The following is a 26,215-nucleotide window of genomic DNA, read 5'->3' on the forward strand; positions in this document are numbered from 1 at the left end:
CCATGCAATTGTTTTACCAGAACAAGAGCTGTGCTGCTTCTGACACAAGTGATATAAAGATGTTTATGTGGCCGTTTTCCAATGAAGGAGAGAACGATCCAATACCATACTTAGTTGTTCAATGTACTTCTTTAATGTTAGAAACGGCACCGGGATCTCCTGCTCATGCATCCAAAGCAAATCAAAGGAACTGCTTCATGTAACCGTATTGAAGCTCCTGAACATCTGTAAATTTAGAGGTGCCTGATAAGGGGGCCTCACAGCTCGCCTGAGTAAACCAGACTAGTTGGAGCCATTCTGACATCAACAACAACAGCAAGACACATAACATATAGCCAGTTCACATATGGTAAGAATATAGGAAGAGTACATTCCAAGGATATTTGTCTTAAGGTCCATGTGAACTTATCACATGCATGCTTGACCCATGAGTACACGTGAGTCCAAAGTATTACTAAAAGATAACATATAAAACAACAGAAAAACACTTAATATCAACAAGAAAAGGATTTGTGGCTTTTAACTCCTTACTCTTTCCAACAGCTGCTCAGCCCTCCACTGCACTGACTCTGGACATGTTTGCCTCCTTCTTCACTGAGAGGGTGGCCACCATTTGCAACCAATTCTCTGAGCCTGACCAGCTCAGTCTGCTCCAACCTGTGACTGCTACCTTACTCTATTCTTTTGCTGAGCGAGGATGAGGTCTCCAGACTTCTGCTGAGCTCAAAACCTACAACCTGTCCTCTCAATACAATACCTACATCCTGCAGACCATCTTGCCCACAATCAAACATGCTGTAAAATCACCCCACCTCTGTCACCCACGGAGAAGAACCATCTTGACGCCACAATGTCTGATGTGGGAAGGATGTCCTATCCCTTTCCTGACCAAAATACCGACACCTTCACTACCCCCTTCTGGGACTTCACACCTATGTCTACCTGAGTCCCTCTGATGTCTCCCACCTATTGTCACTGCAGACACCCCCATTGCTTCCCTTCTGTCTATATTTACATTTCACTCAGAGGAACATATGTCTTCAGGATTTTGATTTCCAACTGAATGTGCCCTTTTTCCCTTTTGATCTTACTGGGACCCTTTGATGTGACAGTCTAAGAGAAAGTCCACAACCATTGTTCAGGGTCGACTCACCTACGAGGACTCAGTCTCTGTAGGTCAGTTCACCAGCTTGCCGGCTTGCTTTCATTAAAACCTCCTCAACCTCACAGCAACTTTGGGTCTTTGGATTTCATCTACGAATTTCTTCAACAACTGCTATGCTGACAACACTTAGTTTTTCCTGTCATTTCCACCTGAAGATACAACTGTCTCAGCTCGGAAATCAGCATGTCTGGCTGATACCACCGCATGGATGAAGGAACGCCAGCTTCTACCAAATCTGTCCAAAACTGAGCTTATTGTCTTTCCAGTGTGTCCACAGATCAGTGTCCTGCTCTACTCAAATCAACTTGTGCCCACAAACTCAAATAATCTGGGTGTCATTATTGACGACCAGCTTACCTTTAAGGTACATGCGGTCTTGATTGCTCTCTCTTGTCAATGTGCCCTCCGTAATATCAAGATGACCAGACCCTGCCTGACACAACAAGCCACACAGTTTCTGGTAGAGGCCCTTGTGATTTAGTGCATTGACTACTGCAACTCTCGCCTAGCAAGCCTCCTTGTGTGTAAATTTAAACCTCTGCAGATGATCTAGAATGTCGCACGTCTGGTCTTTAACTTGCCCAAAACTGCACGTCATCCCGCTGTTAACGTCTCTTCACTGGCTTCCAGTGGCAGCTTGAGTCAAATTCAAAGCTTTTCTTCTGGCTTACAAAACAATGACAAGAATGGCTGCTGTCAACCTGGAATCACTCATCCAGGTCTAGACCTCCTCTCACTCACTATGCTCTGCCCGACGCATCCAGCCCAGCATGGCTCTGGTTTAAGACCCAGCTCTTAGCACTGTCAATGTTGAATATTGAATGTGTTTGAATTATTGGTTGTGGCCAGTTGGGGTTAAATTATGTTAAGAAATAAACAAAAAAACCTGGTACTTTTTCTGCCACTAGATACCAGCACCTGCAGCCAATCAAAATCGAAGCACTTTTTTTGAACTTACTAAAGCTTTCCCTCCAGTTCATGCTTGTACTCTGTCGCTTTGGACAAAAGTGTCAAATGACTGTCAAATGAAACTGTAAAACTGTAGAATTGTAAGTGCTTTTGAATGTTAATGAGACATGGTCTGGCACATCTGTGAGGTTTGATTTGATTTGATTAGGATCCCCATTAGCTGATGCACTATACATCAGCTATTTTTGAGGTATTGCTATTTTAGGACACGAGAAAAAATTTGCACGATTGACCAAGAAGAGTCTTTGGTCATTGGCAATATGTGTCAAGTGTTATTTAAAGGGTACATCAATCAGATAAACAGATGTGAGGCATTGCTTGCAACATTTATGCTCAAAAACGTGGAAACATTGGCCGCCACCTCCTCCCTAGCTCGCTTCACCTCCAATGGCTTCAGTGGATGTCTGCTGTTCCTTTATATAAACATAAGATATGCTTGCGCATCATAATTGGTGCATGAGGGAGTCCATTTCTTCAGAGGAGAAGTACTCTTTTCTCCCAAGTTGGAATGTCTGAAATAGTAACATGCCGAGTACTGGCACACACTGGGCTGATAAGTGACGCTGATTGGTTTTTGATTGATCAGCACACCATGGTTTGTGCTTTATGTGCCTTCTTATTCCCAAAATGAAGGTGAAGATGCCCCAAACCCATGCCCAATCATGTACATATAGTGCTACCTGGCACCTTATAATTGCTTAAAAAGGCCTAATGTCTTTTGTTGAGATCAGTCGGCTCCATACCTTTCTGAAATTAAGCTCTTTTTTTCCCCAGATGAAGTGTTGTAAGTATTGGCCTGATGACACTGAGCTCTATGGTGACATTAAGATAACACTGCTGAAGACGGATACACTGGCAGAGTACACAGTACGCACTTTCGCCATGGAGAGGGTGAGTCATACTGAATATATGTATTTCAACTCTGTGTAGACTTTACATATTAAATGCCCACCAAAAATAGAGTCGTTATTTTAATTGGCCTCTGTTTGTTTTGTTTCTACAAAAATATTTATTTCCATTTATCTTTTTAAATCTGCTGTGTTGTTTCCTCTAGAGAGGTTATCCCAACAAACATGAGGTGTGCCAGTTCCATTTCACCTCCTGGCCTGAGCATGGAGTGCCATACAATGCAACTGGTTTACTGGCTTTCCTGCGTCGGGTGAAGGCCTCAACACCTCCTGATGCTGGGCCTGTGGTTGTCCACTGCAGGTAACTACACACTCCACTGTGACAGTTAATATAAAATAATTATTATTGTATTATTTGATTTTACTCAATCATTTCGGTCTTAAATATTTTATTGGCCGATAATCTTTTTCTGCATCACATCCCAACAAAATTAATTTTCCAGGTCTACTTCGACAGGAGTGTACATTCTTCTGAATTTCCAATAACAACTTCTTGCCCCTGCGGGGATAATAACAAATAACAAACATAAAATTTTAATTTTCCACAGGATGATCCATTTCTCACACAACCAGCTTCACATTGGTAAAGTGTAAGTTGCATGGTTTCAGCGTGGTTTCATTTTTTTCTCAAATTGTAGGCATCTCCCCTTGATCCGCTAGCTGCCTGCCCCCTGAATACACTATGAAGTGCGGTCTCTGGAGACAATACAGGGCTCACAAATAGCAAACAAACACTGAGTGCATAAACAAAACAAACAATGTTTCAGCCAATCACTGACAAGATGGTAAGGGATGGGGGGGGGGGGTGTTAGTGTGCGTGCATGCATTGGGGAATAAGCAGAGTGGATTGAGTAGCGTATAGTAGCAAGCTGCTAGATAGCTGGATGGCATCTAACAACTCAACACATACACTTTGGGAAATGGCTATTATCAGTATAACCTAATATCGTAAAGATATTGTCTAAAGACTTAGAATATAGATTTACTCTCCGAACGGTTGGATTTTGCTCACTCATCTTCGCGATGGTAGCGCAGCACAGATCCACTTTCAATGTCAACGCACGTTCATGACATTTACAGAAACACGGGGGGAGGGGCACGCTTGCTCTGTGTTTGGTATTTGCAATGAACATCAACAGAAGTGATGTCAGGCAGCAATGCTTAGTGCACCTTTAAAGTTTAGATTTATGAATGTTGGACCTGTTAAAAGGGTTTCCTAAAAAGTTCAGTTTCATTTATTAAGATCCACATTGGCTTTTTCAAAACATCCGCTATCCTTCCTCAGGTGTTTTTATCTTCATGAGTGACAATACATATTCAAGACTTACTTAATACATGCAAATACACAAATAGACATATGTGCAATACACAAGACAAACACTGAACATCCAAATTACAGGGTTCCTCACAGAATCGTCACAAAACATTTACAATATAGCCTGTCACACAATACTCCATGACCCAAACATGGAGAACAGGTAGAAATGACCTGTAGTGACGAAGGGTTGAAGTTTTGAGTTAAATAATAATAATCTCTCAGTTTTATTTTAAAGTTTACCATGTTGTCTGTTGTGTAACAAAATTGGAAGGGCATTCCACTCCTTCATAGCTCTATGATGATGTTCTGGGCATGGTAGAAATAACCTCCCCTAGCTTGAAGCATTGAGTAATAATGTGTCTCTGAACCAAAGGATAGTTTTCTATAACAACTGTTCGGCATCTTTGTTGTGATAACATTTCTAATATAATAAATACCATCATCAAATATAAAAGTCTATTCTTAACATCCAACAAATAGACTGGCATGCATTTTACAAATGTTTGTCCTCATTCCAAAGGCAAGTATTACATGAGTTCTTCATTTTGAATAAATTTCAGTTTTCTAATGTTGGCTAGTGAGGTATTGGACCAAACAAGTGTTCTATAATCCACGTGAGACAAAAACAAAGCTTGCATTACCAGTTTAGTGGTTTGTGTTGTTAAATATTGAGAGCATCTCCTAATAATAGAAAGAATGTTTTGAATTTGAGTGATTATTTTATTTTCATACATACATATATCTCCCCCATGATAATCTGTTATCTATGATAATCCCTAGTAATTTAACTTTATCCACTTGTATAATGGTTTGATGATTAATTGTTAAATCAATAACCCAACTGGTGGGGTTTTTTTGGACATTCAAAATAAGTTAATTACAGCTGATTATTTCTTCACTTAAAATTTCATTTTATTCCTCAATTGTTCTACCAGCTAAATAAATTGTTGTATCATCAGCATATATTGCAATGTAAGCTTTACTTAATGCCAAGAGGAGAATATTGAGGAAAATAGAATACAAAAGAGGTCCACGGCAACTTCTTTGATGTTTTACCTGCTTTAAGTCTGACTCACTTCCTTTAAATAAACCATTTGCCATCTCCCACTCAGATAACTTTTAATTGTTAATACAGCTGAGGATGACAACCAGTAACATTTAAATTTTCCTAATAATTCATGGTAAAGAATATCAAAAGCTGCAGAAAAATCATGAAATACAGATCGCATAATTTTCTTTTGCTCAGGACCGTTACATCAATTGTCAGATATTTGGGTCAAAGCTGTTGTTTTGGGGTATTTTTTCCCTATTAGCGTTCTAAAAATCTGTAAATATGTTGTTAAAAGAAAAATAAAACTGAATTTTCTCATACACAACTCTTAACTTAGAATTGGCAATAAACTCATAGTTTGATTATTTGACTCAGAAAACTGCAATTTTTTTTTTTGGTATTGTTATAGATTTTTACAATTTTCCATCCCTGTGGCCATACATTTTTAGTCAAACATAAATTGATTATATTTGTTATCACTGGGGCCACAATAGCTTTCAATAGCTTTCGATCAAGAAAATCAACTCCAGGTGACATATTCGTGCAAGTTACTAACATTAACTCAACTTTTGATACCGTAACATTCTTGAAAACAAAATTACATTCTCTATCATCCATAATTTCATTAATTAATGTAACTGCAAGATCAGTGTTGTTATGCTGTACAGTATTTTTCAGCTAATCAATTTATTTATAAAATAATTATATAAATGATTAGCAATATCCATAGGTTTAGTTAAAAACTCCCCTCCAGTATCTCAGTAAGATGGTATTGCCCTCAACTAAATGATTCAACATGCTCCATAATCTTTTACTATACTGTTTAATTTCTTGAACTATGTTGCCATAATATTTTTTCTTTCTCCTATTTAATTTTGTAACAAAATTTCTTAATTTACTATAAACCTGCTAATCTGATTTAATAGCAGATGATATGGAAATCTGTTTTTCCTGATTTTTTTCAATCATATGGGTTTTTTTTTCCATTTCTCTGTCCAATCATGGTGAATTAAAAGATCTCACGCTGTATTTTTTTCACAGGTGAATTATTATCTATGATAGTTGTTAATGTGTCATCAGAAACCTACAAGGCAGCTTCAGGATCTTCAAGCCACAAAATATTTGTCAACTTTGCATTTGAGATATTGCTCACAAATTTCTCCTCATCAAATGCTTTAAAAAAAACCTTTTAATTATTCTAGAACCATCTGTCAGCACCTTTATTTTCTTGACTGTTGCAATTAAATTATGATTGCTAATCCTATAGGCACAGAGAGAGCTTTAGAGCAAATCTCAGGTGTAGTTATACATATAGAAGATGATCAGTATAAGTTGCTACTCTCCTGCCATCATAATTAAAACCAATTCTTTTGGTTTGTCAATAGCATGAGACAGCCCCGAAGAAGCACATACATCTGGTAATTTCCTTCTCCTTGGACGTGACAAAGTCTTCCAGTCTACATTCATATCTGCCATAAAATATAATTCTGAATTGGTACTGCAAGCAGAGTCCCACATTTCACACATTTTGTCTAAATATTTGGGAATCTGTAACCACATCCTATGAGTATAGGATTAAGCTGCTTTAAATGTACTTCTAACCAGAGAGCTTCAATATCCATCCATCATCTTCCACTTGTTCCTATTAAAGGTCGCTGGGGGGGGGGGGGGGCAGCGGCTACAGGCGAGAGGCGGCGTACACCCTGGACAGGTTGCCAGTCCATCGCAGCGCCAACACATAGAGACAAACAACCATTCACACTCACATTCACACCTATGGTCAGTTTAGAGAATCAATCAGCCTCGTCCCCAATTGCATGTCTTTGGACGGTGGGAAGAAGCCAGAGTACCTGGAAGGAACCCATGCAGGCACGGGGAGAACATTCAAACTCCACACGGAAGGATCCCGTGCCCGAGCCGGGACTCAAACCCGCAACCTTCCTGCCTGGGAAGCACAGGGGGACAGGCCATCCTGCCTGTGTAAAATGAAAACCCCAGTGTCAGTCAGTGGTAATCACTGTGCAAGGCATGGTATTTTGTGTTTATCATGTTTGTCTCATGTATATGCGGCAATTTCAGTCATCAGTGTCAGTTCTCACCTCTTCCTGGTGGTTTCCTCAGAGGGGGTGGAGCCAAAAGAGAGGAACCGTCCCAAGGAAGCTCCTTAAGAGCTCTAGGAGCAAACCTATGTTCCTAGATAGGGGGGAGTACAATCACAGGCAAGGTTCATTCGGATGATTATGCGTGTGGATGTATTATTGAGTTAGTATAGTAGTCTTTAATCATGTATCTATTGAGTCAGATTATGTTATTGAGATGGTGCTGGTTTTATGTACATATTTATTGTAGAGTATGGTTGTGGTCTCACCTACACTCTATGGGCTGGTCTGTCTAATTTCCTGCAGCCAGGAGGGTAGAAGGCAGTCAGGGTTTTTTTTTTTATGTAATTTTTGATGGTGTCTCATGCCGAGAACAATATATGGCACCTTGGTGTTTGCACTTTCACTTCCATCTCATGCCTCATTTTTAAGAGAAATGTTAAAGCCATCGCCGGCCCATCCGACAGTGACATCCAACAAAGCGTACATTCACATTGGGGTAAATCATCTTTGATCCAATTCCACTTTTGCACAGTCTGCTCTCTCGCTGTTCACCACTGTCCCTTCAGCTCTCACAGTTTATCCCCTTGAAAGAGTCCAAAGTCATGCTGTAATCCCAAAATCAAAATTAAAAGCATGGGTCAAGTTCCAGTCCATTGTCCGTAGTAGATCTCTTATATTTGTTTCAATTTCCAATTACGGACTGCTTCATGTGTGTTTCCTTCAACTTCAGTCTGCCTCGTCATTTACTGACGGATGCTGCATCAGTTTAATCCTTTCCTCAACAATTTCTCCACCTAACCAACTTTGTAAAAGATCTTCTTCTCACTGTTGAAAGTGAGGATAAGAGTGGCTGGATGAATCAGACCACTTTGTATGCCAGCCCAATACAACTTTCCCTCAAAGTTCCCTCAAACAGCATTCTCCTCCTTGCCGTTTCTGTTGTCAAATCTGGGAATATTTTCAACATCATGTTTTTTTACTCCAGCAGCTTTTCTTGTTTTGCTATTTTCCTTTGCCACAAACCGCTGTAATCTCATGGTCACCAATGCCTTTCCCAAATGTGGCAAGCGAGTTTTGCAACTCAGTCCATGTCCCAGAAATGTGCTGCCAGTTGTGGGGGTTTTTCTGAAAACCTTGTAACTCAAAAACTCTGGCCAGCGATCTCCCTGATAGCCATCTTTCTTATGCGTTGAGAAAGTGTTTGTGCTCTTCATCCATCTCACCACAGAGCTGCTCGAACAGAGATGAGTTTAGGGCATTTACTTTGATGTAGTTAATGACTTTAATGACATTGTTCAATACGCTGTTAGTTCAGGTAACATTTATTGGCTTGCCAACATTTCCCTGTGAATGACACAGTGCATAGACTCACATTCAGGTGCAACGTCCTTAACCTGACCAACCAGAAATCAGTCCAGTCGTGGCAGCAGCTCTGTCTGTGCATATGCCAACACAAAAGGACCAATCCAGTTTTCCTGATCAGAGATTTGAATTGTTCTGCACCAGTGGTGTTGCTTGGCAGTGATAGTGCACATAAAATGTCCTCATGCACATCCTCCTGATACATATATCGCACATAAACAAGTTGTATTGCCTTGCTGTCAATATCAATAGATTCTATATACCACAATGTCTTATAAATCCTCTCCAATAACTGTGTCTCAATGGCCTCAGCTATATCCTTAATTGGTTTAGTGACGGTGCTCACTGATACAGTAACCTGTGCAATCATTTTAACAGCAGTCGCTCCTAGAAATTCATGGCAAATGTCCTTAGCGGCAGGCAGGATCAATTCCTCACCAATAGTAAAAGGTTTCTTTGCCTAAGCCACCAGGTATGATGCTCGCAGAGCACTCGTATTTGTTGAGGCGATGGCCATTAGCAATTGCTTTTGTCCGTTTTGTTCACGTTTTTTCCTTTCAAAAAACTCCACAGGTTTGTCCTTAATTGCAGGGTGCTTGGTCTCCAGGTGCCAAAGCAGTTTTGAAGGCTGCGTAGTCTCGTTGGCTAGCCTGTCACCACATATTAGGCAGAGCAGGCTTGGTGACTGAGAATTTCATGTAGCAGTAAACCTGTATTTTAAGTACGAATCATAATATTGTCTATTAAATGCAGCTCTCTTTTTCTTGGAAGTTGAAGGCTCTTCTTCCGTCTCCTCATTGGGCCTTTTTCCCTTTCCAAAGAAGCTCTCTAAAGACGTTTGTATTTTACTCATTTTTGCTAGTTTGTGGGTTACATTTTTGGCGTAGACTATCAATTCACGAGACTGAGACAAGCGTTTTTTTCAAAATAAAAGATCTTTCAGACTCCGGTGACCAATAAAATATTTTTTTACTGGCCCGGTACCAAATGACCTGTACTGGTCCGTGGCCCGGTGGTTAGGGACCTCTGGTTTAGATGATGGCCTATCTAATATCAGTAATATTGTTGTCTTTCCTTCAGCTGCAGCTGGATCTTAATTTGTGAATTTACAAGTTATGAAGAAATACATGCAGATGCAGACCCTCCTACATTCAAATTATCAATGGATGAAAAATTTCATGGAGACATATGGTGGTGCTTGTACATATTTTGGCCATCTTGTGGCCTGCTCTGGAGAAGTATAGATTTTACTGCATTTGTTGTCATTGTGATACTTATCAAGTTAACAAACCATTTAATCCTATCCTACTTCAAGCCCCAGTCCACCTTAAAACAATACCCTCATGTAGATTATTAGTTCTGTGTGTTCATGTTCTTCTCCTCTCTGATATATTTAACTTTTCTTTTCTTTCTTGTAATTGAGCTGTGGTAACATACAAATTTCCCCGTTGTGGGATCAATGAAGTTCTTTCTATTTTAGGTTTAGGTTTGCGTGTACAGTATGTAAGAACGTGTGTGTGTGTGTGTGTGTGTGAGTCTGTGTATGTAGATTGCTGTTGTTGCTGTGTGATCAAATGTATACTGTATTTAAAATAAGTTTTGTTTTCAAATTAATGTTTCAATATCCTTTCATGATTATTCCTAAAAATATCAGTAGTACCCCTGAACCCTGCTCCATTCACGAGTTAAATGCAGAGGATACATTTGTTTGATATCAAGCCATTTATGCAACACAAAATTTATATCTGTACTCTTGTGATTTAACATTGCCGTTGCATCTAAATATGGTGCTTTTAAATTCACTCAGTGGAAAGTTCAGGGCTATCAAATACGACTGTGATAGCCATCTATTTTCTATACCACTTATCCGTTAAGGGTTGGGGGGGGGGGGGGGTGCTGGAGTCTATCCCAGCTGACATAGGGAAAGAGGCAGGGTACATCCTGGATTGCCAGTCCATCGGAGGGCCAACACATCTAGACAAACAACAATTCACACTCACAGCCACAGCTAGTGTAACTTTAAAGTCACGATTAACCTTACTTGTCCGTCTTTGGACTGTGGGCGGAACCTGGAGCACCCAGAGAGAGCCCACACAGGCACAGGGAGAAGATGCAAACTCCACACAGAAAAGCCCCAGGCTCAAACCTGGAACCTTCTTGCTGTGAGGCAACAGTGCTAACCACTGCACCACTGTGCTGTTCACTGTGATCAATTGTTTGTTTTGTTGTTTTTTTTTAAGGATATTGTAGTGATGAATAATACACATAGCTATTAATATGGTTGTGGCCCCTAAAACACCAGAGCTTGTTTCGTACTGTGATTTTAGATGTTGAAGAGGGCTTGAGGCTGATACATCACAGTAAAAGTAAATATAGAGATTCAGTGTGCAACACTTGTGTCCTTCTTTCTGCATTTTCTGCCTTACCAGAGGGCTGAGGGATTCACAGACACCTGCACATGCATCGATGTCAGACCCAGACATGGATGGAGTTATTTTTAGATATCTCCATCTAAGAGGTTTTCAACTTTGAGCATCCTTTGTTTATGCTGAAAGCACATGATGGCCTCTATATATTCATTCAATACTTTCCATCGCAAAAAGTCTTATACTTGTAGCAGAGTATTTCGATCATTTCCAATAACTCCGTGCTGAGACCATTTTATTTCAGTGGTGTATTCAGACTTGTCCTTCTCTCTCATCTGTACCAGTATGGGAGCAGGCAGGACTGGCTGCTACATTGTGCTGGATGTCATGCTGGATATGGCTGAATGTGAGGGAGTGGTGGACATCTACAACTGTGTAAAGACCCTTTGCTCTCGCCGCATCAACATGATCCAGACTGAGGTGAGTAGGAGTGCACTCGTGCTGGTTAGAAAAGGCTTACTGACCCCCTCTTTGTCAAATTAAAAGTAGGGACATAAAAAAAGGTTAAATTATCAGTGCAATTCTGCAAGTCAACCAAACTAAATATGTCAAATAGGTCTCCTCTCCAAGCACAAAATAACCCAAACAAACAGTTTTTTAAAAGTGAATTGTATCCGTATGTGTGGACACAGACATACCTTAACCGCTTGTGACAGATATATTGGCATTTGAATTTCCTGCAGACTTCAGCACTACTCCTCCACAATCTCCCTAAAACTGTTTAACATGTGAGATGAAAGGCTGATGGGCATTTTGTCATTAGATCAAGAGTGGATCCAAATTGTAAAAATTGCATTGGACTTGAATGTACATAGAAGGAGATCTAGCAATGCAAGATGCAAAATGCTACTGCCATGCAGTACAGACGTAGATAGACACCATCCTGTCCAGAGCTGGACCTTTAACCAGCATTAATTTTATTCTTTTAATTTTATTTATTTAGCCTCATTACATTTGACTGAGTGTTTATATTTTCCCTTGTGCAGATTTTCTAGCCTTTGTGGACTAGACCAGTAGATTGCTTGGTAATTCACCCCATTTGAAGCTACTCAGCCAATCAAATGGCGCATTGCAGGTGTTAGATATGTGACCAGAGGAATCAAGTGAGGAGAGATGGGAGACACAATTGAATGGTCGACAGTCTGACAAATAAAAGACAAAAGTGAACAGAATTAAGAATGCATTCACTCTTGTATGTTCATTCTGTTCTATCGCAGGCAGTTCAAAACCAGCATGACTCATATGTCCAGAGTCAGTGACAATTATTTAAAGCAGCAAAATGAAACTAAACCTAACCCCAACTATGAGACAACTTTTGAGTCAACAAACCAATGTGATAAATTATAAAGCTGATAAACAAGTTTGGAAATGGAAGTAGAAAAAGGGAAAGTGGGGCTGGTACACATTTTCTACAGTGAAGTTATTCAAGATGCCCAGTTTCAAATTACTGTACATTGTCATATGTAACCCTTGTTTTAAACTTGAAATAACAGAGTATTTTCATTTCTTCAGCTCAATGTGAAAACCAAAACCATCTTGATATATTGTTTGATTTTTCACAGTTAGATTTGAGAATCAGTTGACTACATAGCGATGCTGGTACAAGTCACAGTGTATCACACTAAACTTAGACTATTCTGACCTTAATTTTCTCAAAATCACACTTTGATTTCCAATGGTACACCCCTGTCTTATAGCCTACCAGTTATATTATGGACATTAAGATTCTTCAGGAGCCACATAAATACTGCTGTCTGTCAGGGTTTTACAGGGAAAACAGGGCCCAAATGCAGATGGCAGCCAATTGGGAGTGCGACAAAAGTTCAGGGAACACGACGTGGTAAAAAGATGGCAAATGACAGTAACAATGAAGTGACAAGAGACAATGGGAGACACAAAAGTTAAATACTCAATGAAACAGGACACAGGTGGTGCAATCATACACAGGTGAGACACATCAGGTAATCAAAGACGGGAGCACACAGGAAAACAGGACACTAACTACAAAATAAAACAGGAAATCAAGACACGGACCATGACACTATCAGCAAAGACTAATATCAAACTCCTTTGAGAACCATCCTTCAAGTACTTGCAGGCTGGCCAACTCCAAAATGTGTGGATAAAAGTCCCTTTTTGATTTTAGCACTTAACACACACACCTAGATGATAATGTTGCATAATTTGATTAAATATTCATTGCAGTCATTGTGAATAATAGTGTGATTGCATTAATACACAAATTGAATCATGATGGTAATTGCATGTTTTCCAAGAAAAATATACATGATCTATTTATTTTTGGAAGTCTTTATATCTCAGTTCAAACATGCCAACTTAAAACCACATGAAAACATTTGTGCTGTTCTCAAAATGATGTTTTCCTAACTCAAATAGACTACATTATCAATAATAGAAAAATATCTTATAGGGGGTGATGTTATATCATTCTTATATTTTCTTTTATTTTGGTGGTAGATTTTCTAGGTTTTATTGTCAAAAAGCCACTAGTTACAACTCTAATTGTAATGACTGCAGCCATTTTTTTTTATTCGGATTGTTTGGGCTTCTGCCACCATTTGAAAAGCCCTCTGTTTCCCTCTTACCATAACCGCATACCTCCTATGACAGCCTGAAATGAAAACACCAATGAGGTTGTAACATTCATAAAGGAAGATGCAGTGGCATTTACTATGTCAATACTTTTTGATGTGTTAAGGGTCATCAAATCTGAATGGCTCGCTGAATCAAATATAATATGCAAAATATGAATATAACATCATCCAAAAGATAAGTTCTTTTTCCCATATGTTAAAAGCCAAAAAGCCAGTGATATGGGAATGGGATCCATCCATTCATTGTCTACCGCTTATCCTGTTAAGGGTCGCGGGGGGGGGGGGGGCTGGAGCCTATCCCAGCAGCCTTCGGGCAAGAGGCAGGGCACACCCTTGACTGGTCGTGAACGAATGGGATTTATATTAAAATAGTTCCTCAGTTTACAGGGCATGTCAGGAAAGCAAGTATTGAGGACATTTTGCTAACTGAGGATACGGTGTTCAATGATGATGAATTTAATTTTCCCAGTAGAGTTTAACCACATCCTATGAATATTAGCTGCAAAAAAAAAAAAAGACATTTTGTGGACTCTTGAAAGGGAGGCATGGCGGCCCTGCCTTCTAGCTTCTATTACAGTGGGAAATAATTTGATTTATCCTAGTTGCTTTGCACCTGTGACACGGGATGAGCATAGAATTTCATCCACGATGTATGGTGCGCATCTAATCCACATTTGATAAGAATTGTCTTTTCTACTCGGTCAAAGGCTGTTTCTGCATCAAGAAATAAGATAATCTCAGACTTAGAGGAGGAATTGTATAAGATTTATAATCCTTTTCTTATGTTCTAAACACCTAGTTTGATTTTCTAAAAATCATTGATACCCTATAATTTTACAAGCCGCCTAGTACGTAAAACTTAAAAAATCCACCCACAGAACATTTGCTATCTTATATTATCATGTTTGTGTGCAGACGAATGGTCCCTCAGGCTAGATTCATTATCCTGAAAGGGAAGTGAACAAATTATTTAGATCCCTTGATTAAATTTAGCTATACCACAATATATAAGTTACTCCTATAAAATAAGAATTACTAGGACCGTACTGTCTGCACTGACAGCTCCATGATACTTGCTTTAGCTGTGTGAATAATTAAAAATGTTTTCTAATTAGGGTGTACTGAAGGGAAGTGGGACCTTTCAAACTTAAAATAATTAACTAGAGAAACACATTAATTGTAAGAGTTAAGAGTATGAGCACGAGGACCTGGACTGTCAGTAAATACTAAAAACATCGGTCTTTATATAATTTAATTTTTTCACTTTCATCTTGAGTTTTACTACCACTAGAATACACATTTATGCAATTGCAGAACATATTTAAATGATCAAAGTAGTGGGAAAGGGGACAGTTTATGCCTTTTTTAATTTTAAATGGATCTTTGCGTCTTTGATCTTTTGTTTGGTTGGATGTCAAAACAAATTTCCCAGTTTTCTCATTAATTCCACGCCCATGATGTTATTTAAATATTGTGTGTGGGCAGTGACTGCCTTTGACAAACACACTCATACATATATACATACATATGCACCAGCAACCACAATCCCATCTGGATTTGGAGACAGTTTTATGAAGGCGACAATGCCTAAGACTGGGGGTGCAATGTAAAGACTGTTATGACAAATAGTCCACATTCAGTAGCTGCAATCAATTTCAGCATTGCGCTTTACAAGTGAATGATTCACAGTGAATAAATTCAGACGTGTAGTGAGGATTTTATATTTTTGTTCATGTTATTATGTCCATTTTTGAATGTCCTCCCACCCCTTTGTCTCCTAGGAGCAGTATGTGTTCATACATGATGCCATCCTCGAGGCGTGTCTATGTGGAGAAACAGCAATCCCTGCAAATGAGTTGGCTCTCACCTATAAGGACATGCTGAAGGTCGACTCCCAGAGCAACACCTCCCAGCTCAGAGAGGAGTTTCAGGTAATGCATAGCTACCACATACAATTTAAAGCAGACATCAAAGAAATTTCATGTGTTGTCCTCCACAGCAGTGAGAGGAGTACAGAAAACACTAGGACACAAGAAAAAAAACAAACATCCTGTAAATGTTTGGGGTGAATTTTATTGGTAGAAACAAACACAAATAAATTTGACGGGATTGGAGTTAAGATAGTAGTGTTGCCTTGTCTGGTAAATGAACTAATGCAGAGAATTAACAATGTGAAAAGGGAAGTTCATTTCACTTTCCATTGCTTTGTGTTGTGCGTTGAGCGATTGGTCAAAATAATGATCAAAAATTATGAATATAATTATTGGTTATTAAATAAAATTACTAATTAATATTAAGTATTAATTATTCGGGGCACCACTGATTAGTTTCAGGGAAACTAAAATGTTGACCAAAGTTGGAAAAGTTATGTCTCAAACAGAGTTTATCCACGAAACAGTCAATATTCAGTAATAAACTAAAGAGGGACAACTCTGATCTTAGAAGGGTGAGATCCCAGCGCTGGCTATCACTGGGACAGTTTTGTACTAAAGGTGTGGAAAATAATCGATATTAATCGATGCATAGATGTGCATGTGCGTGATGCGAGTGCATCGGCTCATTCACTGGGTATGATGCAATTGATGGGTGAAATCTAGATTCATCTCGATGCGTTGGTGGGTATCGGTAAAATCCGATGCAAGCGCCGTTCTCTTCATGTTAAACTTCACCCCATCTGCTGTTCCCCAGGAGCTATGAATGCACCATCATTATTTTGCGTATTGTATTGAATACGGACGGAAGCCGTGAGGCACAAACAATACACTACTAGTAAAACAGCATGGACGTTCGCACGAACAGCAGCGAGGAAGCTTCTATATTTAATGCACCCGCAACATTTAAATCGTATGTTTGGAAACTACGGATTCGCAAAGAAAGACTGAAAGCTCGACAAAACGTCCGTCATTCGCAAAGAATGCCGCGTTAGGAAGCCGTACAACGGCAGCACGACAAACATGCAGACCCACTTAAGAGTACACCACATCACCCACAAGTCTACCGCCACCTCCCCGCTTCCCCGTCTAGTTCCTCGCCGGACACCGGAGAAACATTGATTGCACTGTTGAAAAAGTCACTTTAGGTTACTCATTGAGTGTTTTGTTGTTGCTGTGTACTGTACTTTTTACAGCAGTAATTATTGTTTGTTTTTCTCTTTTATTGTTGCAGAACTCACTCAAATCACTGATTCTCAGTGGCCAGTTAGAAAGTCAACTCTAGCAGTTTGGCAGACAGTGTTATGGCCATTGAATGGTTTATTTGCACCATGTTAGGCCGTGCATTAGTTGTTCAATAGTGTACTGTAACATGACCCGACTAGGACAGAGCACTTGTGTGATGTAGGTTTGGGATTGGAATCCTTTAGGATTTTATTGATTCAGATTCCTTAACAGTTGCAGGTCTGTCTAATCCGTGTAACTGTACAAAACTGAACCCAAAGGACACTTATGGGTTCATTTGGTTCTATTTGTAGACTCAGAATTATGGTCCTTGAAATTTAAAAGTTAGAGAACCACTGCTATTGTGATTGCATAGACGATGTGAAAGTGTGAGGAAAGTTGTTGCTGTTTTAAGATGGCAAAACGAATTTGCATGAAGTGGTGCATAGTAAAAAAGACAAAGCACTTTTGTTGAATTTACTGCCAAGTGCCCATAAGGAATGAAGCCAAATCCTTTTTGTCGTACCACTGAATTCCATTTTTTTAAGGGCCTGAGCCAGAGGGTACTTCATTTAATTTTTTTTTCTTTGCATCATATCGTAGCACATTGATTTGATATTATTGCATCGTATCGCATTGTGAAGAGGGTAAATCGCATCGCATCGGCAGAAAATTATAATCGTTAAGTATCGTATCGCTGGCAGTGCATCGAGATGTGTATTGAATTGTCCTCAGTGCTGAGATTCACACCCCTATTTTGTACACAAAAGACACTTGTAAATCTTACAAATAAGTGTTTATTAAACACAATGCATTAGTCAGCAACACGTTGGTATAACGGTTCAATCTAACCAAAGGATACAAAGTGATAACGTGTGTGTGTGTACCAAAGAGAGGAGGAGGGGAGGGGGGAACCTGGTTGCCTAGCAGCCAGTCAGTGGTGGCAGCGGAGGCTAACAGCTGAGGCTGGCTCGCTGCTAGTTAGCAACGTGGAGATATAAAGCGTGGAGCGGTCAGTTAGCAAGCCGAACGGCTTAGTGAAAGAGAGGGAGAGGAAAAGTCAGAAGTAAACTCAAAAAATGTGTTGCAGGATTTCTTAGAATCAATAATAGTGTTGCACCTTCTTGAAAATGTTACAGTTTAACAAACTATAGTAGTTACGGCGTAATGCCGTATAATAGTGTCTGCTGTTCATGGGACTATCACAAAACAGCACATTCATAGCCACTATAAACATAACTAAGCTATTTCTCTGCCCAGAAAATGCCTAGTTAGGGGAATCCTTACTTGGTAAGGTATTCAAGCTCAGCTGGTCTGGGGCGCGTGGAGTCTGGCTTGGGTCGGAGGTTAGCAGAGACAGCAGCCTGCACGGATCTGCTGCAGTCGACTGGTGGAGGGGTGAACAAGCTTGGCTGAGCTTTCGTTCACCAGGGATCCAATTCAAGCAGGTAGTGTGGCTCTTCACACCTGGGCCTGGCAGTGCACCAGACAGTGAGAACTCCGCAGGCGGACACCTCCCCCTCCTGTCCACATATCCAGACAAGACACTGTTGAGCCAAACACAAAACAGAACTGTGGTCACGTGTCCAAGTGATAGCCAGCGCTGGGATCTCACCCAAGATCAGAGTCACCCCTGTGTAGTTGATATTACCGAATGACTGTTTACTGGATAAACTCTTGAGACTGTCACACCCCGGACACGGGTATGGGTCATGTGAGACCCCGACATTAAACCATTGATGGCAAAACACGACAGAGTTGCATGCATAAGTTGTAACAATATTTCCCCAGTGGTGATACACAAATGTAATAAAGCAGCTATATACAGAAGGGACCAGAGGTCTGTAAAAATAATCAAAACTAAATAACGAGCGCAAAACAAAAGCAGAATAACTCAGATACAAATTAATTTAGCAAAATGCAAATCAAAATATTTAACGATGCTCAAACACGTACATTCCATGTTTTAGCAGTATACTTTCAACAAGAATAAATCAAATATGCATATTCTATGTTTTAGCAGTCACAATACTTTCAACAAGAATAAGTCAATGCACATATCAACCATGGTTTACTCTTGCTTAATCAATAGAAAGAACATCATAACTTGGAAACAATAGAACTTTTGAGAAACAATATTCACCTCTGGACCTCAGCAATGAGCACCTCACCCCAGCAGAGTTAACAGCAGACTGCCTTGTAAGCCCACCCTCACCCCTTATATACTCTCATGGCCCCTCCCACCAGACAGACCAAAGACCAGTTAAGGTGAGTTGTATTGTTTCCCAAATTGTTCTGTGTACCTTAACATACAGCAAAGAAACACCATGTCCTTCAGTGACCATATATATATCTGCTACTTTGCAATAAACAAATGTCCAGTGTCCTTCATTGACCAAACCCATTCACATGTCCAAGTACTGTTCGAGTTCCCCTGTCTCCGGACAGGGAATGGTTCGCCCCAATTTGGGCGTAGCCTTCGACGCCTTCTTAAAGGCTCCAGCCCCACCCTGACTCTTTTAGGATCCAGTTCAGAGCCCTGGTGAGGGAGAAGGTTGTGATTTGTTTGATGCATGGTTTTGTTGAATAAATGTCCTTTAATGTTGCTGGTTGTTTCCGGGTTTGTCCATGTTGTCCCACCAAACAATTGTGCACTTATTGAGGTGGGTTAGGGACAAACAGTGACAGTGGGGTCTAAACTGTCACAGAGACTGACAACTTTTCCAAATTTGGTCAACATTTTAGTGTCCCTGAACTAATCAGGGTGGTGCCCCGATTAATTAATATTTAATATTAATTAGTAATTTTATTTTTGACCAAATCGCTCCTCAATGCACAACATTTGTAATAAGCTCATTCATAGAGCAAGAGATTGTTAATCAGTTGTTTTGTTTTTTTATCCATTAGGACTCACAGGGGTTTTAACAGATTTAAACTGTTTTAAAGTTTCCCAGAGATGTCTGGAGATACAGTAGTTGTGCTTGTCAGCAACTGAGTAGAGAATATTGCTGTGGCTTCTGTCCATCTCTCTTTGATATACTTTCTGTATTGCTTGGTCTTGTCTTCTCTTATCAAAATCTTTATTCTCAGTTTTTGTTTTATCTCTTCGTCTAAAATATTAATACAGTTCCAAATAACAATTCTCTCTGTTCACTCTGCTTCATGCAACAGACTCTGAACTCAGTAACTCCTCACCTGGATGTGGAGGAATGCAGCATTTCTCTTATGCCCAGGAACCATGAGAAGAATCGCAGTATGGACGTTCTGCCACCGGACCGATCCCTGGCCTTCCTGGTGACCACAGAGGGAGAGAGCAGTAACTACATCAATGCAGCGCTTGCTGACAGCTTCCTTCGGCCTGCCGCCTTTGTGGTGACACCACACCCACTGCCCAGCACCACTACTGACTTCTGGAGGCTTGTTTATGACTATGGGTGCACTTCAGTGGTGATGCTGAACCAGCTCAACCAGTCCAACTCTGCCTGGGTAAGAGGACAGCAAGGGTCAATAAACAAGCAGAAGCTCTCTGTATGTGGTAGAAGTTCCATCCATCGTCGTCTTCCGCTTATTCCTTACTAGTAAGGGTCGCGGGGGGGGGGGGCTGGAGCCTATCCCAGCATCTACGGGCGAGAGGTGGGGTTCACCCTGGACAGGTCGCCAGTCCATCACAGGGCCAACACATAGAGACAGACAACCATTCACACTCACAGTCACACCTACAGTCAATTTAGAGTATCAATCAGCCTCGTCCCCTCTTGATGTCTTTGAACTGTGGGAGGAAGCTGGAGTACCAGAGAGAACCCACACAGGAACAGGGAGAACATGGAGACTCACACAGAAAGATCCTGTGATGGAGCCGGGGCTCAAACCTAGAACCTTCTTGCTGTGAGGCCACAGTGCTGACCACTGCACCACCGTGCAGCCGTGGTAGAAGTTATTTTTTATATTAATGTAATTAAATTGAATTTTCACATTCCATCTTATCTTTTTGATTTATCCATGGGTCATAAAAAAAATTCTTATCTGAAATATCATGTCCATCACAGCAGGAATTTCATTTGTGTCACGCTGTTCGTAACATACACTCAAATAATATAGCTGATCACAGCAATCAGTTGGTGCTCTTGCACTGATCTCTAATTTCTAGGATTGGTCTATTTTTTAATGCTAAATGCAAGAGGTCCATCCTCCGAATATATGAAATGACTCACACTCTCCAGAGTGCTTCAGAATTCAGAGGGGTAAATTCATAATGGATTGTGGGTGGCGACAGCTCCATAAATTGCAGTCTAATTTAAAAAAGATATTGCACTCATGCTAGTACGTTGTAAAAAATAAAAATAAAAAAATTTATATATATATATTTATTCAGATTATTCTATTCATTTATATTATACAAATATGCACATACATACATACATATATCTATATATGTGTGTGTATATGTGATGTATAAATGCATGTATGCATGTATATAAAAAGCAGAAGAAAAAGGAAAAATGTGTCAGACAGTGGCTTGACCAGTGAGGTGCTGACATTCTTGAAAGTTTTAAGTGAGGATATTAGTTTAAGAAGAGAGCTATGGCCTGTTTTGGATTGATATCCCAGAATGGAATTGCTTGGTGTTTTTGAATGCACACAGTTGGAGTGTAAAAAAAACAACAACAACATAATTTGGAGCAGGTGCCAAAAGAAAACATTTCGTATAACAGATATAGCGACCAAGTTTCATTTGTGCAATTGGGGTTTGTTGCCTAAAATATTTAAATCTACCTAAACATTGTAGATCAGCAATGCCTGATCCTTCCTCTACTATAGAGACTGAGGAGGACACCAGCTATTAAATGTGTATTATTATATTATCACTATTATTATAATGCTATCATAAATGTCCAATTCTCTGAAAATGGTTATATTTTTCTCTTAACTACATGTGAATACTGAGCTAGTGTTTGTGAATTTATCTCAATTTGCATTTCAGCTCATTTGCTTAGAGTGGGACCATGTTTTGGGCTAAATGTATGCCTATCACTTCTTTTAAATACATGCAAATAACACCCAAAAACTAATACACCATTTATCATGGCAGAGGAGTTAGAGCTGAATTTGACCTGCAAATGCAGTGCCACCCTTTTCTAAATTTGCTGGATAAATGAAAATAATGATTTTATCGGAAGCAATGGGATGTGCAACATAATGCTGTATTTTTTTTAACCACTATACATAAAAATCATCTATATTCACATGAACCTGTAGATACAGTGATCAATAGCTACAGTGTAAACACCTGGAAGGATCTGAACACATAGGTGTGAGCAGGAGTGTCGCAGGTAAAATCACCTCCCTTGCAAACGTGTCGCCCAGCTTATGTAACCAGTGTACTTTAACTTAAGACCTAGCATGCTTGTCAGTTGTGACTTCCTCATCCTCTCTTTTTACATCTTCTTCTTCTTCTTCTTGACTCCTGCTGCTAGTTGATCCCCAATACATACACGTATTTGATTTGCCCTCCTGATTGGAGCTGGCTGTCTGTTGTGTGGATTCATAAACATTTACTTCCAATTTAGCCCAAATCTGTCAGTACAAATGTCATTATGCCATCATCTATTCTGAGTTCAGGGGTCCACTCAACACCCAGGTCGCCACAGGACACGTCACTGAGTTAACATCGCTTCCTCGTGTGAGCTTTTCCACTTTTTCAGACATGAGACTTTAAAGCAGCATTCACAGCAGACCTTTGCTTGGTGTGTACCAACATTTTGGCCAATTTCTTGTTTATCTGACCAAGACACAGACAATGTTCACTGTTCTGTTAAATTATAAAGTGCTAATGGTGATTTGATTTTGACTCATGAATAATTCAAGTTTGGTGACCGTCACAGCTTCCTGTGAAGTCTTGTTCCCCCGCAAAGAGTGGGTTGTATTTTTGCTCATTTAATTCACGGTTGCTATTTGCAGATAATCATTGTCAATTAGACTAATTGTCCGTGCTGTCAATATTTAGGTGTCTTGTTGTTGGGTTTCACCATTGGTGGTTTCTGACATAATGATTTGTCCTGCCTCAGGCAGCAGTTAATGACCTGTTACCTTTTCTCCTCTCCTCATTCCCTTGTCTTCACTGCTGTCAGCCTTGTCTTCAGTATTGGCCTGAACCAGGCCTGCAGCATTTTGGGCCGATGTCAGTGGAGCTTTTATCAAGGACGGCCAGTGATGATGTTATCATTCGTCTTTTCCGAGTCCAGAACATCAACCGGGTAGGTGGAACATTACAAAAATGTTATGGTCCCCATCCCCAATGCTGGTTGTAAATCAGGTTGCATCTTTACTTTTCTAAGCAGAATCAGGTGACGTGCAAAGAAAGCTGTCTTTTGATGGTTTAAAGTAGTGACATTGGCAGTTCATGAGTTTTATTGCGTGCATGTACACAAAATCACTGTGAATTAATGAACACTGTGGAGCCCCTGCCTTAAAGGCATGCTGTTTTGGCAGAAAAAGGGACCTAGACAAGATTAGGCAGATGATCATAATGTTATGGCTGATCAGTGTATAGTATACATAACACACACATGCACTGAAACAGAAAAAAAATGTGGCTAATGATAATAAATACACGTGCACCCTAACAAAACACAAAAACAAAAAAGTATTGGATAATAAGGAAAATTGCCTGGAGGGGTCAAAGGGTTTTGTATATTATAGCTGTTTGTGGCCATAAGTGGGCTTTTAAATGGAGTGGTGTTCATATCTTGAGGTGTTTGCTAACAGGAGATACCACATACGATTTGTTACCTTTGGGAGAAAGCCAGATCACCTGGAGAGGACCCATACAGAGAGTATGTAAACTCCTAACAGAAAGACCCCAGCCTGTCATCACATTCAAAACCAAAGCCTCGTGACTGCATGAAACATCTCTGAAAACATGGGTTCCAAAATTGAAGCAGTTGAAAACACTGGAGTCATGACATGTTAACTGTGTCCAAATACTAAACTACGTCTGCTGTAGCATTGCACTACAGTGCATGAAAATACGAGTATAGACCAGGAAAAGTGCTCAGAGAGTTTTGCTATGGCACTATATAAGCAGAATTGAAATGAATCATTTTGTCCACTGCCCCTCTCTGTCCTTCTGTATATCCTTTCTCCATTATCTGTCTTTGTCTCTGCCCGCTCTCCTGCTCTCTTTCCCCCCAACCGGTCAAAGCAGAAGGCCGTTCCCATTGAGCCTGGATCTGCTCGACATTCCTGCCTGTTAAAAGGAAGGCTTTTTGTCGCCGCTGTGGCAAGATTTTCTTGCTCATGGAGAATTGCTGGGTGTAAATTCATTGAAGGAGTGTGGTAGTAGACCTGGTCTACCTGTAAAGTGACATGAGATAACTTTTGTTGTGATTTGGCATGACATAAAAAAACTGACGTGACTTGACTGCACTGTCAGTTGACATTGTTGTAGACAGCAGTTATGGTTATTGTAAATGCACTACAGAACATTGGAATGGAATGAAAAATGTCAAACGGTGTCTTACCTGTTTGAGCAGTTGAAAAGAGGTGATCAGTGCAGCTAATGACACAACAGTACCAGAAAAACAGTTTTGATATTGAATGAGTTTTGATATGTGTGAAACCTTCTTAACTTGTCATTTTCCGCCACCACCATGTAGCTTCAGGAAGGTCAACTTGTAGTGCGTCACTTCCAGTTCCTTCGCTGGTCTCCATACCGTGATGTACCAGACTCCAAAAAGGCCTTCCTTAGCCTGTTGGCTCAGGTACACAACTGGCAGATGGATTGTGGAGAGGGTCGCACCATCGTGCACTGCCTGTGAGTCCACATACATACACCTACATTGCACTCCTGTTATTGGGGACAATCAATTTTGATACCAGCCTTTGAAACTCCAGTTATGTGTTTAACAATTTTAATGTGTTATTCAAAGATAATATGAATTTAGAAAGACTGCATGCATTCCTGTTATCTTTGACACTGTTTGAGATTAGACTATGTCTAAATGTAGGCTGTAAGCCAACTGTCTCATAATAAGATGCCGGCAGACATTATTTTTTATTTCTACGTACTTTCCACATACATCCAAAAAAAACTTGGAATGCCTTGAGAAAATATTCAATTTATTATATTAAAATAAATACACAGAGGAGTATTCAACCATTAGATATTAGAGATTAGGTATTGTTTCCATAGCTGCTCAAGTAGAGACACCTCTCTTCATTTTAATTTGAACTTCACATACATATTTTATCCATATCAGACCCGTTTCTGGAGGTCATGCTGTACTGTAGGGAGGCTTCTTATAGAAGTTCACAACCCCATATTTTACTGCCAGCTTTACTCAGATATTCATCTTGTAAGTCTGCCAGCCAGCCTTTTTCTGATGACATGCTTGATCTGTGCTCAATCAATCTGTGACATTTCACTCTGTGGCTCTTTTCCGACAGGCTGTCTGTGCTGCCGTACAACATCTTTATTAGGTCACTCATGTCTTAATGCATGTGTGCCTGTTCTTTTTTGTGAAGCAGGAATGGTGGTGGTCGAAGTGGTACTTTTTGTGCCTGCACCATGATACTGGAAATGATTCGCCATCACAACATTGTGGATGTGTTCTTCGCCGCCAAAACACTGCGCAACTCCAAGCCAAACATGGTCGAGACAATGGTATACAGGAAGGGATTTTTGTTTGTTTGTTTGTTTGTTTGTTTGTTTTGCTTTACTGTAACAGGTTAGGTTAGATTCTGCTGCTGCCTCACACAGGGAATGTAAAAGCAACATCTCTTTTGGACCAAAGATTTAAGTCAAGAAATTCTCGAGCCACTTTTCAGCGGTACATAAAACGAGTTACCACTTGTTTCACTTATTCAATGTCTTCCATTTCTTTGCCATCAAGCAGCAAACTGTTTAAACAAGTGCAGTCCAAGGCTGCAAACCTCTGCCAAGCACAAAAGATACCTCAACACTTGTGCATTTCAGCATGTTTTTAACCATAAAAACCAGACTGAACATTAATTCACAAGGTTTAGTGAAAGTCGATCTGTTTACTTTTGTGTCTGTCAGCAGGACTATGCAAAAGAACTGGGCCACATTTCATGAAACCTTGTAGAGAAGTGTAACATGAACAAAGAAAGAATCCCTTACATATT

The 26,215-nt window shown here is 40.0% G+C and overlaps 1 protein-coding gene across 10 annotated transcripts in view; it reads left to right on the top strand.

Annotated features, from left to right (window-relative positions):
- LOC147241039 (receptor-type tyrosine-protein phosphatase U-like) overlaps positions 1-26,215 on the top strand; it is a 228,718-nt gene that overhangs the window by 201,043 nt on the left and 1,460 nt on the right. For 6 of the 10 annotated variants that reach the window (XM_086192426.1, XM_086192430.1, XM_086192428.1 and 3 more), the window contains 8 exons: positions 2,909-3,025; positions 3,189-3,343; positions 11,586-11,721; positions 15,698-15,847; positions 20,243-20,557; positions 23,200-23,325; positions 24,727-24,884; positions 25,595-25,733. In XM_086192426.1, coding sequence (XP_086048552.1) covers positions 2,909-3,025; positions 3,189-3,343; positions 11,586-11,721; positions 15,698-15,847; positions 20,243-20,557; positions 23,200-23,325; positions 24,727-24,884; positions 25,595-25,733 — 1,296 coding nt within the window. The remainder of the gene's footprint in view (positions 1-2,908; positions 3,026-3,188; positions 3,344-11,585; positions 11,722-15,697; positions 15,848-20,242; positions 20,558-23,199; positions 23,326-24,726; positions 24,885-25,594; positions 25,734-26,215) is intronic. The other 4 variants (XM_086192427.1, XM_086192431.1, XM_086192429.1 and 1 more) reach the window with 1 other exon arrangement.

The sequence above is a fragment of the Aulostomus chinensis genome, chromosome 22 (assembly GCF_037954235.1).
Source record: "Aulostomus chinensis isolate RoL2024-O1b breed Wild chromosome 22, RoL_Achi_v1.0, whole genome shotgun sequence".
In the NCBI taxonomy this organism is placed as follows: Eukaryota; Metazoa; Chordata; class Actinopteri; order Syngnathiformes; family Aulostomidae; genus Aulostomus; species Aulostomus chinensis.